Genomic DNA, 15,053 nt, shown 5'->3' with positions numbered 1-15,053 from the left:
GGTTAAGACTTCGCCTTCCAATGCAGGGGTTGCGGGTTCGATCCCTGGTTGGGGAGCTAAGATACCACACGCCTCTCGGCCAAAAAACCAAAACATAAAACAGAAGCAGTATTGTAACAAATTCAATACAGACTTTAAGAACGGGCCACATTTAAAAAAACAAAACAAAACTTAAAAGATTTATTTTTAAAATACCTTTAAAAGAAATAAATTATATAACTATTTAAAAGGAATACTAATAGCAATAATAATAAGCCTATGTGACTCAGGGGTCACTAAAGGCTCCGCCTGGGCGGATGGCCTTACACCTGCTCTCACACACCACGGGCTAACAGTAAGGGTGGTGAACGCTTCCACGCTCACCACTGGCACCCGTCTTGAGGGCATCATGCCTGTGAACGTGTTTCAGCACCTTTCTTATGTTTTCAAAGAAAAGGGCCCCGGGTATTGTTGTTCACCGTGTTCGGCTCCCGGGCCCATAGGCGGCTCTTACTCCTCTGATCTCAGCAGGCACTCACAGGCCTGGAGGATCCAAGTGGCCACCAAACTGTCAAGAGTCCCCGGGCACCTGTCACTTTGGGGCAGAGACTAAGAGCCAAGACGAGCCTCTCTGAGGTGTTCTAGGCCATGAACAATGCGTAATCCTAACCACTGGGCCACCAGGAAGCTCCCAAAGAAGGTGTCTTATATGATTCCATGAATAGCAAAGTCCAGAACAGGGAAAGAGAGTGTCACAGGTGTGGGTGGGTGCAGGGACCCCTGGAGGGACAAAGGGGCTCTGGGGGTCAGCTGGGAGCAGGCATGAGGAGGGAGGGGGCTGGACGGGCAAAAACTGAGACAGAGACAGGAACTGGTGGCTGTCTATGGCTGGGAGCATGTGGGCTATGCTGGCCCAGGCTGCTCAGAGGCTGGCCAGTCGTGGCTGAGCAAGGCACGCCAAGGACGGAGGGGCCCCCAGGGTGAGGAGGGGGCACTGCTAAGCCTCAGATGGCATGAGTCCCTCTCAGTCTCAGAAAACCGCCAGGTTCCAATGACTGCAGGGTCCCTACTACCCCGAGCTCATCCTGAGCTGGCAATTTCCCCTCCTAAGCAGGGCCTTTCTTTCCACTTAAATCTGATCTTATCACTCCCACCCCCAGCCTGCAGGATAAAGTCTAAGCCCTGCAGCCTGGTGTGAAATGCGCTCTCTCCACTCTTCTCTGCCACCGTGCAGGTCCCCAGGTCGGAGGGCACGCCCACATGCAGCCATCAGAGCCCGGTGAGCCGGCCCAAGCCCCTTCCCTCCTCAGGCCTGCTCCCAGCTGCCCCCCTGGAGCCGGTCTCTCCCTCCAGGGACCCACCAGGGTGCCCTGCACGCCCCACACCCATGATGCTCTTCAACTTCACAGACACACGGGCACCGAGTGCAGCAGAGGGGAGACCAGGGGAGCTTGAAGTAGATCCCCAAATGGAGAGACTGGCCAGAACAACCCACCAGGAATTACAAACCTCCAAACAGTCGGAAGGAAAAGTGCAAAGTTTTGAGGGCCTCAGACAGGGAATGTGCCTGCAGTCGGCTAATTGGAGAGACTTACCCCAGGAAGGGGCACCTGATCCTGGGGGTGGGGACGAATTCCATCCACTCCAGGGAACAGCCTGTGCAGAGGCACTGAGGCGGAAAAGAGCTCAGAACTTGAGCAAGGAAGGGACGGGCGGGACAAGATGAGGCTGGGGAGGGAGGGAAGGAGGCCGTGGCCAGACTGCAGGCCCCATGGGCCACGACAGAGCCTACAGTCTTTATTATCATCACTGCAGTGAAACAGTTTCTAGCCAGGGCCCTCGGGGACCAGGTCGGGGTGTCTCCTAGCTCATCACTCAGGGGGCTACAAAGGCAGTTCCTGGCTTGCCCAGACCTCTCCTCCGGGCTGGGAGGGCAGGGTAGGGGTGTGGATGGGCTCAGCAAGTACTGTGCCGCTGCGGAGAAAGTGGCCCTTGAGTCCACACTGGGGGTCTGGGGGCCATTAGGACTGAACGCCCTCCCAGCTAACGGAGATGAGTAGAAAAGGTGACAGTTCAAACTCAAACCTCTTTCCCGCAAGCTCATTCAGGGAAAACCCCAGGAAGCTCTACCTGGCCGGAGTCGCCTGCCCAGAGGAAGATGATCACTCGCCATAATGCTTCTATCCATTCTAGGAGGGCAGCAGCAGAACCATGCCCCACACGACACCTGACAGCCAGCCCTGGATGCTGCGGTGAGTCGGTTCTCGCTGCTCCCCTGAGGCAGCCGCTCTGGATGCCAGGAGACCCCTGAGCACTGGGACCAGGACCTTCACACCACCCTAACCCCACTTGTCCATGCGGACGCGGCCCCCGAGGGACCTCTGCCCAGGTCGGTTCACTGATAACTGAATCTCGGGGCAGGGCCTCGGCGGCACCAGGCTGCCGGCTCCACGAGAACCTTGGCACAGAAAAACAACTGAATCATCCCCATGATTCTCCAAGCCAAGCCCTCTTGAGGCCACTATTTTTTTTTTTTTTTTAAAGGAGGGGGATGGTGAGGGGGCAGGCAGCAGCTTGGGAGCTGGTTTCTATGGCAACCAGCTTCAGTGATCTGTATAAACCCCAGACCCCCAGTCCCCAACCTGTCCTCAAGGACAGTCAGAAAAAAAAAGCATAACCTCTCAGCTCTGAGAATTCCTTTCAATCCCTGGGCCCTGGAGGCTTAGTAGGAGCATCCCATGAGCAGAATGCTCTAGAGTTGTCCAGAAACATCTCAGAAACGTATCTATCTTGACCCATGCAGCCCCAGGCCACTTCCCCAGGGACCTGAGCTGTGCCTTTGGAGAAGACGCTTTGAGCTGCGCCCCTTCTGAGCCACATCACCTTTCTCTGTTTTCTTACGACAAAATGCAGAAAGGCCAGTGTTGCAAACCCCAGCCCCAGGGCCCTGCTTCCCGGCCTCTTGAAGTCTGAACATTCCTCTGCCTCTACTGGCCCCCCTCCCCCCATGCCTCCTCGTTCAGGTCCCGAGAATAAACATTAAAACAGGCGGCTGAAAACAACGGCCTAGTCAAGGTCAAGTTTGTCAGTCTACGGCTTGGCTCTGAACTTGAACCTCGTATCTCGTGCAGGGTGGGATGACCAGGGCAGCGCCAACAGCACCAGGCCCCATGGCACTGAGCGGCCTCACCTGGCACCTCTCAGCCCTCCTCTCCACCAGCCCCTGCCCGTCTCCTCTCCTCTTGGGGGCTGCACGAAGCGCGGGCTGTCACCCTTCTCCCCAAAGGACTGTTCTCTTCACAAAAGAGGAAACGTCCCGGCCTTATCAGATATCCGCTTCATGCTCAAGCACAGATGGCAGTGAAAACTTATCCCAGAGATACCCAGGCTGGAAGGTTATCCTGAGGTCACCCCAAGCCATCTGAGGGCAGCTGTTCTGTGGGCCCTGGGTGAGACAGACTCCTGAGACCAGCTGAGACCCCCCCGGGACACACAGCTGGTGGCTGAAACCCTTGAAGCTGCACGTCCCCACGTCCCCCACGATGTGCTCGCTAACCTTCTTCGCTCCAGAACAGGAACTCAGGGCATCCAGTTCCCCTTTACTGTTCAGCACCACCTGCCCTGGGCTGGTGTGTGGCTGTGTGTCTGCTTGCAGGGAGCAGGGGATGGGAGGTCCCCCAGGGCTGGTCGTTCTGTAACCCCCCAGGGCAATGGGCTGGGCTGGGGGCTGCGGTCCTTCATCTAAGAAAGTAATGATGGTGGTGGAGCTGCTGGAAGAACTCAGCAAACATCAGACCCGTCTATGTACTCAGGCGCTTACTGCTCACAGCAACCTTCTCATAGCATCCTAAGAAGCAGCAACCCCATTTCACAGAAGAGGAGACGAAGGCTCAAGGTCATATGCTCACCCTGGCCTTGACCTTCCAATTAAGCACTCACTGGGACCCGAGCACTGTGTGAAGCACTCTCACACACATCGTGTTGTTCACTGCTCCCAACACAGTACTGACACCACTGTACAAATACGAAAACTGAGGCTTCGGAGGAGCCCAAACACCTTTCTCCATGGCCCCCAGCCCTTTGGGAGAAGGGTAGGGGAGTGGATCATGTCAGGCTGCTGGCCAAAGTCACTGCAGGGCACCACCTGTGAACAGCACGCCTCTGCAGGTGCGTGCGGGAGGGGAGGGGACACCAGCGGGGCCACACACAGGCCCCTGGGGCTCACGGGAGTCTGACACGGTCAGTCAAGGAGGGAGTGAGGCTGGCTGAGGTCACCAACCCGGGACACAAGGGCAAAAGAAAATGCTGTCAGCAGGAGGGCTGCTGTGTGGCGATGAGATTCCCCTTTGTCCTGATAAGGAAGGACAGAATGTCACCCCTCCAGTCATCATGCTCTGAAAAGTGCTGGTTTGAGCATCCCTCCCCCTGGGAAGGCCCTGGATCTCAAGTGCATTTTTCACTGATAACATGACCTTGTTTTTCATGACCCCAAGCCGCTTTCCTGAGGAATGAATCACGCTCTTGTCCACAACAGAGAAAACACAGGGCAAGTCGGTGGGGGCGATGGCAGCGGCACTCAAGGCGGCGAGCAGGTCACTGTGGGGTCAGGGCCCAGGACACTGGGGAACAGGGGGAAGGGAGGAGGGAAGAGCCAGGGAGACTTGATCGGAGCTCAGAGACGCGCCTGCGGGTTCAAAGCCCCGAGCACGCAGAGGGTCTTCTCCACTGGGGCAGGATTCAGGGGCCCAAGGGCGGCTGTTGCAGCTCAAACACCCTCGGGGAGTCCTTTTCTTCAAGGGTGGCAAGAGGGTTCCCACCTCTATGCCAACAGAGCGCCTGCAGCTGTGGCTGTGTGTGCACGGAGGAGGCAAGGGCATGACTGGACTGGGCAGCGCCCTGATCAGTAAATCATATCTCTAAAGGTAGAGGGCAGACGGGGGTGGCGACAAGTGGGCCCATCTCACCTCCAAAGACAGAGACCCTGGCAGGGAAGGGCCCGACCACAGGCCCACGTCTTGGCAGAGGCAGAGCCATGTCTACGGGTAACCCAGCAGGACAGCTCCATGGCTTCAGAGAGGCACAGAGCCGTTCCCAGCCACCCCCCTGACCCCCTCCCCCACGCACCTGGAACCTGTGCACCAGCTCCAGGGCCTGGCTGTCGTTCTGATCAGCTTCGAGGATGACATCGGTCAGCTTGTGGATGATGACGTCCAGGGGGCCCTGCTCCTCGATCGGCCGGCTCAGGTTCAGCTGCGAGAGGGAGACACAGAGAGAGAAAGAACAACTTGAGCCCGTGAGCCCGCGGCCTCGTCTATCCCATCCCCTCTGCACGTCCCCAGGGCACGCAGCGCGAGGAGGGCCGGCACTCGCGGGACAGGACGGGACAGGACCCGCTGAGGCCCTGGAACTCCTCCAGGGCAGGCCCTGTGTCTGGGCTTCTGTCCCCAAGTGCCAGGCTGCCCGGGACACAAAAGATACACAGGTGGAGTAGGGGTGACCAAGGACCTACGGGTTAAGCGAGAGTCCCTGTGAGAGCATTTACTGGCCACCCTGCAGCTGCCCCCACCACCTGGGGCCTCTCGGGTAGGGACACCAGGGTTTGGCTCACCCCGCTCCACTGGGGAACATGTTTATTTTTTCAAGAGCATGGGGTTTGGAAGATTGGGTCCCGGGGAGCCAGAGCTGCTGGCTGACAGCCGGCATCCCAGACCCCCAAGACGGGAGCACCTACCAATAGCCGGGGCCGCCTGACACTGCACTTCCTGGCCGCCAGATGTCTACCGCCTGGCACGCGGCCGCCACCACCTGCAGGGCCTGTGCTCTTGGAGGCGGCGGTGCCAGCTGATCACCTGGCTGACCCCTTGAGTGGCCTCAGTGGGGGCCAGAGAAGGCCACCAGCCCCACCTCTGCCCTCCGTCCCACTCCCCCAGTGGGGCTCCCTCCAGGATTCCAGGCTGTTTGTTTCAAAGTCATTAGGGAGGAGATCATGATGACAGCTTCAGGGAGGCTCGGTGATAAAAATGTATGTCCATTGTTTCTTTTTATTTTCCAGCCACACGGTGAGAGGCAATTCCACACATGACAGTGGAAAACACAGACTTCTGAAACCTGCTAAGGATTTCACAGGGAGAAAGCAGAGCCAGAACTGAAGCTGGGCCGGCCACCCAGCCCCCAGCCCGAGTCCCGTGCCCGCGCTGTGCCCCAGAGCCACGACCGCCTGGGTGCCTTGCCCTCTGGCTGCTGGCCACGTCTGGCCCTTTGGAGGCACCAGCACAAGATGGGAGAGAGGATGGGACAGGAGTCTGGGTGCTTGTCCCCACCATCCTCACGGCCCCAACATCTCCCTTGAGCAGGGCGGCCCCTCTCCTAAGACCACCACTGTCTCTAGGCTCTTCCCTCCCCTCGTCCCCTTGGGCCTGGGGTGGTGATACCCCACCACTTTGGGGGCGCCTCACCACCTCCTGCTGGCTCCTTTGACCCCGCCCATGCTATGTCATCTTCCTGATTTAAATTCTTTTTCCATTAAAGCTTCAGAATGCACCAGGTCTTTCCTGTTGATAGCCTTAACTCCTCTTTTTTATTGTCTTCCAGGAAAGATGTTAAGGGATTTTCCCTATTAAAAAAAAAAAAAAATTTCATGGATTTCACAAAAGGAAAATACTGAAGAACACTGATCCCTCGATGTTCTAGCCTGTGTACAAAACAAAACAGCAAAAATCAGACCAGCTGAGCAGCTGCCCGTCTTCCAAGACTCCTAGATGGGGAAGGGATGTGGTACTTGTCCTCACAGGAGGGCCAGGAGCGAGGTGACAGCTATACCTTCACAGAGCAGGACCCCAAGAGCCGAGGAGAAAAAATGACTGGGTAAGGCCTCATGGTTGGGAAATGACCCAGTGGGACCCGGACAAACGGCAACACAGATGGGCTTAGCCTGCAGCCAAGCTGCCCATGTCCTGGGGCCTGTGCCAAAGCCTAGCAGCATCCCAGGGCCTCAGTTTCCCCTTCGATAAAAACAGGAAATGCCAAGGATCTTTCCAGTTCTGTCCATACATTCATTATTAATTTCCATCCAATGCTACTTCCCAAGAAGAAAAAAAAAAACAAAAAAACAGGATTGGAAGGAAGGCGGAGCAGCCAGTGGCAAGTGGGAACATGGGCAAGGAATGGCTCATTCTCAGGGCTGCCCATCTGCCCTGTAACCAGCGGCTCCACTGTGACAGACACCAAAGCAAGAGGCCAACGTTTTCAGACCGAGACGGCTACGGGCGGAAGAGCCTGGGTCACGTGGGAGGCTGGGCAGGGTGCCCCAGGCCTCAGAAACCCCATCCCAGAGAGAATGTTTCCTGTGCAGCAAGAAGGGACAGAAGCCAGCCCCTGAGAGGACTCTAGGGTCCCCACACCTCTGGGGAAGGAGGTGGGCAGGAGAGGCCCCGGGCTCGTGCTCGCCCGGCATCACCCAAGGTCTGTAGACCTGACAACTGTGGGCTGTTTGCAAAATAAGCTCCCTGCGTTCCCCGCCACTCTGCTGAAGGTAAACAGTGGAGTTTTGGAAGCTGGCCACTGTCCTTTGTGTATTTTCCAAGCGTTTTTGTGCCAGTGAAACCCTTTCACGAGAGCTGCGGCTCTGGACACACGTCAGGCCTGGCTAGTCCCCACTCCGCATCCTCGCTGGGGCCCGAGCAGAGCTGTCCATGGCTCCAAAAGGCCCTCCTGTACCAGCCTTCCTCAGAGGACCGGAGGAGCCTTGGCAGCCCTGAGGGGATCTACCCCAAGGAGCCGGAGTCTTGGCAGCCCTGAGGGGGTCTACCCCAAGGAGCCAGAGCCTTGGCAGTCCTGAGGGGGTCTACCCCAAGGAGCCAGCAGGGAAGGGGGAGAAGGTCTTCCGGGGCTGTACCCTCAGATCCTAGGGGAGCCAAAACTGCTGTCGGTCAGCAGGCCCCGGGCACCCGTGGGAGAGAACCTAAGACCCTGCAGAGGAGGGGACCCTCGGAGGGGACTGGGGGCGTCACAAAAGAGGGGATCCCTCACAGAGGGAGGGTGTCCCAGAAGAGGGGCCCTTGGGTGGGGGGTGCTGCAGAGAATGGAATCCTGGGACCAGCGGGGTCGGGGGGTGGGGGGAGGCACCTCAGAAGTTTCCTTTTCCAGATGGGGCGGGACTGGGGGCCAGGGCGGAAGTGAACTCACTTCAAGTGTGTCATTCGCTTTTTCTGACCACACTCTGCTCACAGAAAAGGAAACTCTCCCAGGGGACCTGTCCTCCTCCTCAGAGAGGGTCCGACTGGGCCCCCTCAGCCAGTCACGGGGTGTCCGGACGGAAGGGCCCCCCTGTAGTGGCTGCAGGCGCCACGTTTCCAAGTCACGCCACCCTGAGAGGCCGGCGCTGGATGGTGCTCTGTGAGTGCTCGGGATTCGGAGAAAACAAGGGCCCACTGTTTCTTCAGTGACGAAGGCGCTGAGGCAGGCGAGGGTGGAGGGAGGCCCAGAAGGAGATGGGACAGAGGCCTGCAGACCCCAGAGGCCCAACAGCCACCTCTGACCTTGGGAACAAGCAACCCCGTCGTGATCCAAGGGGAGCTGGGCGCTTGCCTCCCGCCCACCAGCTGGCTGAGGAGGACAGGATGCAACGGTGGGCACCTGGACACCCCTCCTGGCTCAGCTGCCTCTGTGCCTCGGTTTCCCCTTTCATAAAATGAGGATGTCAGAACTGTGCCTTCCAGGACTGGTCTGTGAGTTAGAACATTCCATTTATAGATGTGGCACCTAAGCCCTCTAGAGAACTTCCCGCTTCAGCTTGATCACTCGTTAACTTGACAAGTATTTTCTGGGCCCCTCCTGTGCACTAGGCACAGACGTCCCCTGCCCTCTCATCACAGGGCCTCAGGGGGACTGTTCACCCTGGACACAGCCCCAGCTGCCCCAGACCTGCACAGGGCGGTGCTCCCCTGCCGCAGTGAGTCCTCTGCCTGGAGTGCCCACCCACATCCTGTAGCCTCTGGTCCACACATGAGCTCTTACTAGTCTCCCAAGTCCCAGGATAGAAGTTCGATCTGTTTCCAGACTTCTGAACTCCTGGTTTCCCAAACAGGAAGCCTTAATGGCTCCTTCATCTCACCGGTGTCCCCGAAATGCTATGCACATCTCTCCAAGATAGCACCGTAACTTCCAGGCATGAAGTAGTTTCTTTAACCTTTTGTCTCTTCCACAAGATCCTGAGATTCCCCAACGACCAGGGCTGCAACCTGGCCTCTCCAGGACCTAGAACCAGGCCCCAAGCAAGAACTAGGCTGTTGCTGTTGTTCAGTCACTAAAGTTATGTCCAAGTCTTTGAGACTGCATGGACTGTAGCCTGCCAGGCTCCTCTGTCCATGGGATTTCCCAGGCAAGAATAATGGAGTGGGTTGCCATTTCCTCCTTCAGGGGACCTTCCTGACCCGGGGATTGAGCCCGGGTCTCCTGTGCTGGCAGGTGGATTCTTTACCAGTGTGCCACCTAGGAAGCCTAAGAGCTCAGCAGACATCTGCTAAGCGCACTGGCAGCTTCAAAGAACAGAGTGAACAACGCAGACCCAGAAGGGACCTTCCACGGAGCAGGGTGACTCTTTTCTGTGAAGGGGGCTGAAATGGCCTCCCAGAGGAGGAGGTGTCCAGACCAAGCCACAGAAGGGAGAGGGAAGAATGGGACCTCCAGAAATGGGCAGGGGAAGGAAGGTTTAATCCAAGTAGAGGGGCAGCTGCAAAGATGCAGGATGCACCATCTGCATTAAACCCTCTCCTTTATCTATCAGTTCCAAACGCCTCAGGTGCCCTAAGCTACCACATCTGCAGAAAGAGCTTCTCCCACAGCACTGACCGCTGACTGGCACCTTGCGGGGGGTGGCCCATCACCGCCCCGCCTTCTCATGCTTCATCTGTGGGCTGGAAGCAGAGGAGCCTGTGGAAGATTCCAATGCCTAGGGGACCAGGATTCAGCTGTGGTATAATCAATGAGCAAATCTTGAGTGCATTAACCCACTAAGAGTTTGGGGCTGTCTGTGAGCCTACCCGAAGGCAGTCCCCACAGGAGAGATCATGGATGGTGGAAGGGTGGGGGTAGAGGGATGCCAAGATGAGATGAGAGGCAGAGGGTTCCAGCTTTCTGGAAGAGGGTTCTCTGGGCTGTACTTTCAGCTCTTCCTTTGCTCCCAAACTCCCACACGCGCTTCCCTGATGTGATCAACAACCAGCTAGATGTGAAAGAAACATGTGCATCGGAAAGCCGGGGACTCGGAAAAACTGGCTCCCATCCCCCACCCCATGCTGGGGGCCACTCATCCTCTCTGGCTGCAACATGCAAGGTATGCTAGCAGAGACCTGGGCTGCTGAGAAAAACCTACGCTTTTCTGAACAGCCAGACAGGCTGCAATGGCCCTCTCTACCACAAAGGCTGCAGGTGAAGCTGGTGAGGACGTCAGGCAGGTGTGGTTACTATTCCACAACCATGCTCGGTGGCCGGGTCCTCTAGGAGTGGCTGTGAAGCTGTGTGAGGCCTGGCATGTTATTTAGGCTCTGTGTCTCTCTCACGGGTCCCCACCTCAGGCTGCTGTGAGAACTGAGTTAATGTGTATAATTACTCAGGACAGAGCCTGACACAGAGCACGGGTGCTGGAGCCGTGCACTCATGCCAGACTATGGCTGCTAGCCTGAAAACGCAGGTTCCGAAGTAGGGTGACCACACGGGCTTATCCTCAAATGGGATCTTCCTGGGTGACAGGGATGTCTTTTATTTGAATGAGGCAATGCTTTGTGGGCTGGATAGGGGTGGGTCACCAGAAAAATCAAGGCATGACTAGAAGCTTGGAACTTTCAGCCCCACTCCCTATCCTTGAGTGGGGAGGGTGCTGGAAAATGAGTTAGTGACAGATCATGCCTTTGTGATGAAGCCTTCATAGGAAATCCCACAAGGACAGGTTCAGGGAGCATCCTGGCTGGTGAGCACAAGGAGGAGCTGGGAGAAACGGTTGCCCAGAGGGTGCAGAAGCCCTTCCCCACATCTCTTGCCCGATACACCTGTTCCACCTGGATGTTCAACTGTACCCTTTCCCATAGTCCTTTATAATAAGCTGGTAAATACTAAGTAAACGGTTTTCCCAAGTTCCAGAAGCCAATGCATCAAATTAATCAAAACTAGAGGAGGGGACTGTGGGAACCTGTGATTTACAGCTGATGGCTCATGCACACAGATATCAATCTAAACTTGCAACTGGCATCTAATGGAGCAGGGACGGGGAGGACCTCGTGGGACTGAGTCCTTAACCTGTAGAACTGATGTTCATCTCCAGGTGGTCAGTGTCAAAACTGTGTTAAACTGTAGGACTCCCGGCCTGGTGTTACGGGCTTATGTGGTATGGGAAAAGCCCCCAGCCAACTGCCATCACACATGGCAAGTGTGTAGAAGTGTGAGAGTAAAGGTGAATCCCAGGAGGTGTGTTTTTCCTACAACTGTGCACTCAAAAAGCTCAGCTATTCCGTTTCTCTATTTTTACTCTTTACATTATTACTGCCCAGTGAAATCTCGCCTGAGTTCTGTTAACAAGGCGCTTCCCTGGTGGCTCAAGTGGTAAAAACTCTGCCTGCAATGTGGAAGACCTGGGTTCGATCCCTGGGTCGAGAAGATCTCCTGGAGGAGGACATGGCAACCCACTCCAGTATTCTTGCCTGGAGAATCCCATGGACAGAGGAGCCTGGCGGGCTGCCGTCCATGGGGCCGCAGAGAGTCAGACATGACTGAAGCGACTTAGCATGCAACACACGTGCACTGTTTACAAGATACACCAGAATCTGTATTCTGCAAAGCTAGGTCACTTGTCTTGGCTCCTATTAGGCTTCTCAACGCATGTGCTGCCACATTAAAATGGACCATCCCTGTTAATGATGGTAAGAGTTCTGACTTTGGGCCACGCACCAGCTAACAAGCAGTGACCCCAGCAGGTGCACATGAGGACACCAGGTCACAAGACAGGTTAAGTCACTGTCCAGGGTCATCCCGTCATAGCTGCACGGGAACCTGGTCTCTCTCCTGCCGAAGTCAATTGGCCGCTAAGCCAAAGGGTGTCCCGGGCCCCTGGGGCTTTCCTTCTGTTCCTTTTCTCCCTCAGTTCACGCCATGTGGATGGCATGTTTTCAGATGGAAGTCACTAGATGAAAAGTTTTTTGTCTCAACTGAGGTCCTGACTCAATGGCCCCAATGAAAAGCAAGTGGGCAGAAGACCCAATTTATTCTCTGGATTCTCCAAAGTCTGAGATGGAACAGAACTGCCATCTCCAACACTTAAAGGCCCTAGCAGGCAGGAGCAGCGCTCTCCTGAAAGGCAAGTCGGAGCTGGTGCCTTGGGGACAGGCTGCAAAAAGGCACGCGGCCTCGGAGGATGCTGCCCGGGTCTTGCGCTTCTTGGTGGGACTGGATCCAAAACTCGACGGGCAAGCAGTCTTTCCCTGGCAAAAGTGACTCCCTCCCGAAGGAGTGCCAAGTGGCCTCAGAGGGGTCAGGAGCTAGACGTCACATGGGGCTGATCCCCAAAGACCGCAGGCCGGGCCAAGCACAGTACGGGTCGCCCCCGCGGCCTCTGCCCCAGAACTCCCTGACCCAATGCCCCAAATTCTCAGTAGCTGGTTTCCAATAATGAACATAATAAACCACCATCTGGTTAAGGCAGAGCGTGGATAACCTTTCTCCCCGAGAAGATGAGGGGTGCGCTCAAGTCAACAGCCTGAAGATAAAAGTCCCTTGTGTGCAGCTCCAAAGTTCTGGGAATTTGCAAGTCAACTTTGTTTCAGAGAGCCAGAAAAGTCACTGCCTCCAGCACTTGACGAGGGTATTGGTACAGCCTTGGCACCATGCCAGGCCCACCACAGGCCCTCGGGCAGTCATGGTCCCGAGGAGCGCTGTCAGCCCTCCCTTCCTGGAGTCTTCTCTGCTCTCAGAGCCTACAGACCCCCATCAGTCTCAGGTCTGGCTGGACCCTCTTCCTCTGACACCAATAGGTAACTGCCCTTCAGGCTCAGGTTGCTCTTTCCTGGGTACCAGGCAGGACACTTACTTGCCTGGTGAGTTGCAGAAAGAGAGTTCTTGGCCACAGCACCCTCGCTGAGGTCGGGGACTGCGTCCTGTTCCAGAGCCCAGCTAGCCTGTGCCAGAATTCTTCCCGGAGGCTAGACTCAGACCATCCACCCATCCACCTACCCACCCATTCACACGAGGTTTATTGAGCACTTAAATATCCACCCCTCCAAGTCAATGTCATCCCCAATCTGCAGGGAGAAAATGGAGACAGTGGGGGGCAAGGTGAGCTGCCCAAGGGCACTGTCAGTGGGGGGCAGGCCCAAGGGACTTCTCACCCCAAACTTACGTGCTCCTTTCCCCACAGCCACCACCTTTGTTCTGTTTTTAGCCTCTGTCCCCCATGGCAGGGGCTGGGACCCCCAAGGGCCCCAAGTGTATTATGCCTACATTGGATTCAGGGAGGCCGTGTTCCACAGGGCTCACTAGAAGCCCCAAAGTCCCCGCTGAAGTCCCAAGTGGCCTCAGGAACACGCTGCAGACACCCTGCAGGGGAGGGTAAAAAAGTCAAGGGTGCCTTGGGGCCACAGAGCAGACAAGGTCACAAGCCCAGGGGACAAGCAGGGTGACGCAGTTCATAGTGCTAGGACATGCACACTCCAGAGGGGAGGCCCGGCCTCCACAGGGAGCCCAGGAGGCCCGAGGGCTTACCGCAGCTGTGTGCTCAGCCAGGCTAGCAGGGGGATCTCAAGAGGCCGGTCTCCACCCACAACACAAGAGCGCAGAGGAGGAGCCGCCCCTCAGCCACCCGCAATGGCTTCCCAGGCTTGAGTCCTGCATGCCCCTCCCCCACCAGCAGACCATGAGCATCCCGAGGGTCCCCGCCTCAGGGTGTCTGTCTACAGCCAAGTAGAATATAGTATTAGAGTCATCAGACATGTGCCTGCTAAGACACTTCAGTCGTGTCCGACTCTTTGCGACCCCCTGGACTCTAGCCCACCAGGCTTCTCTGTCCATGGGATTCTCCAGGCAAGAATACTGGAGTGGGAAGCCATTCCCTTCTCCAGGATATCTTCCCAGGGATGGAACCTGTGTCTCTTGTGTCTCCTGTACTGGCAGGTGGGTTAACACCAGCACCACGGGGAAGCTAGTCACCAGACATTGACCCTCAACAATCCAAGAGGGTAAATGAGGAAAAGAGATACAGGGACAACAGTCCCCCACAGAGGCTCCCATTTACTTCCCTTGACCTTCCCAAAGCTAAAGCCTGGGCTGAGACGAAGCGAGGTGCTCCATCTGAGCTTCCAGCCAGCTGAATTCAAATGCCACCGCCCCTCTTCCAGACCCTTCCCCACCCACCCTATACACACGTTGGCTCTCAGCTTCCTCCCTGCACTTCCTACCGAGAGTTTTAGATCAAGCGTGAACTGACCTGGACCCCAACTTCCCTTCTAGATGGTAAACTTGAAGTTGATACCCAAAGCGTGGTGCACATCCTGCACGCAATATGCGAGGCCAACGAGGTGAAGGAGGTGTGAGAGCACGGCACCCCGCGGGCCACAGGGGTGAGCGTCTGCAGGGAGCATAACAGGACTGCAGGAGGTGCAGAAGCAAATGGGCTGAGGTGTGTCTCATCTGACAAACCCTCAACACATCTAGAAGGTGGTAACACCGATCTGTGCTTCTGCTCTTTTAAGATTTAAATAGAAGAGAAACCACCACTGCTTCACGAACCCGACACAAAAGACTGCTCTTTATTCTGGTCTTGTTTTCTCGATATCTCAGCATGCGGGGCTGGTGAGTGGGGATGACAAGAGTACCTGCTTTGTAGGCTGTGTTTTCAGCCACCCACTCCTCCTCTCACCCACCCACCCCTGCATCCAGCCGAGCACTCATCCACTCACTCAGCAGTTCCTGTGAGTGGACACTCTGTGCCTGGCTTTGCTCAGGCGCTGAAGAGACAGCAGTGGACAAGATGGCCAAGGTCCCTGTCTCAGGACCTCAGATTCTCATGGGGGAAGACAGACAATAAACAAATA

At 56.3% G+C, this 15,053-nt stretch overlaps 1 protein-coding gene across 3 annotated transcripts in view; it reads right to left on the bottom strand.

Moving 5' to 3' along the window:
- ITPK1 (inositol-tetrakisphosphate 1-kinase) overlaps positions 1 to 15,053 on the bottom strand; it is a 156,453-nt gene that overhangs the window by 58,849 nt on the left and 82,551 nt on the right. For all 3 annotated transcript variants that reach the window (XM_044933154.1, XM_025271536.2, XM_044933153.1), the window contains one exon: positions 5,104 to 5,229. In XM_044933154.1, coding sequence (XP_044789089.1) covers positions 5,104 to 5,229 — 126 coding nt within the window. The remainder of the gene's footprint in view (positions 1 to 5,103; positions 5,230 to 15,053) is intronic.

Source organism: Bubalus bubalis, chromosome 20 (assembly GCF_019923935.1).
Source record: "Bubalus bubalis isolate 160015118507 breed Murrah chromosome 20, NDDB_SH_1, whole genome shotgun sequence".
NCBI lineage: Eukaryota > Metazoa > Chordata > Mammalia > Artiodactyla > Bovidae > Bubalus > Bubalus bubalis.
The sequence above is the reverse complement of the archived record's forward strand: the minus strand, read 5'-3'. Positions and strand labels throughout refer to the sequence as shown.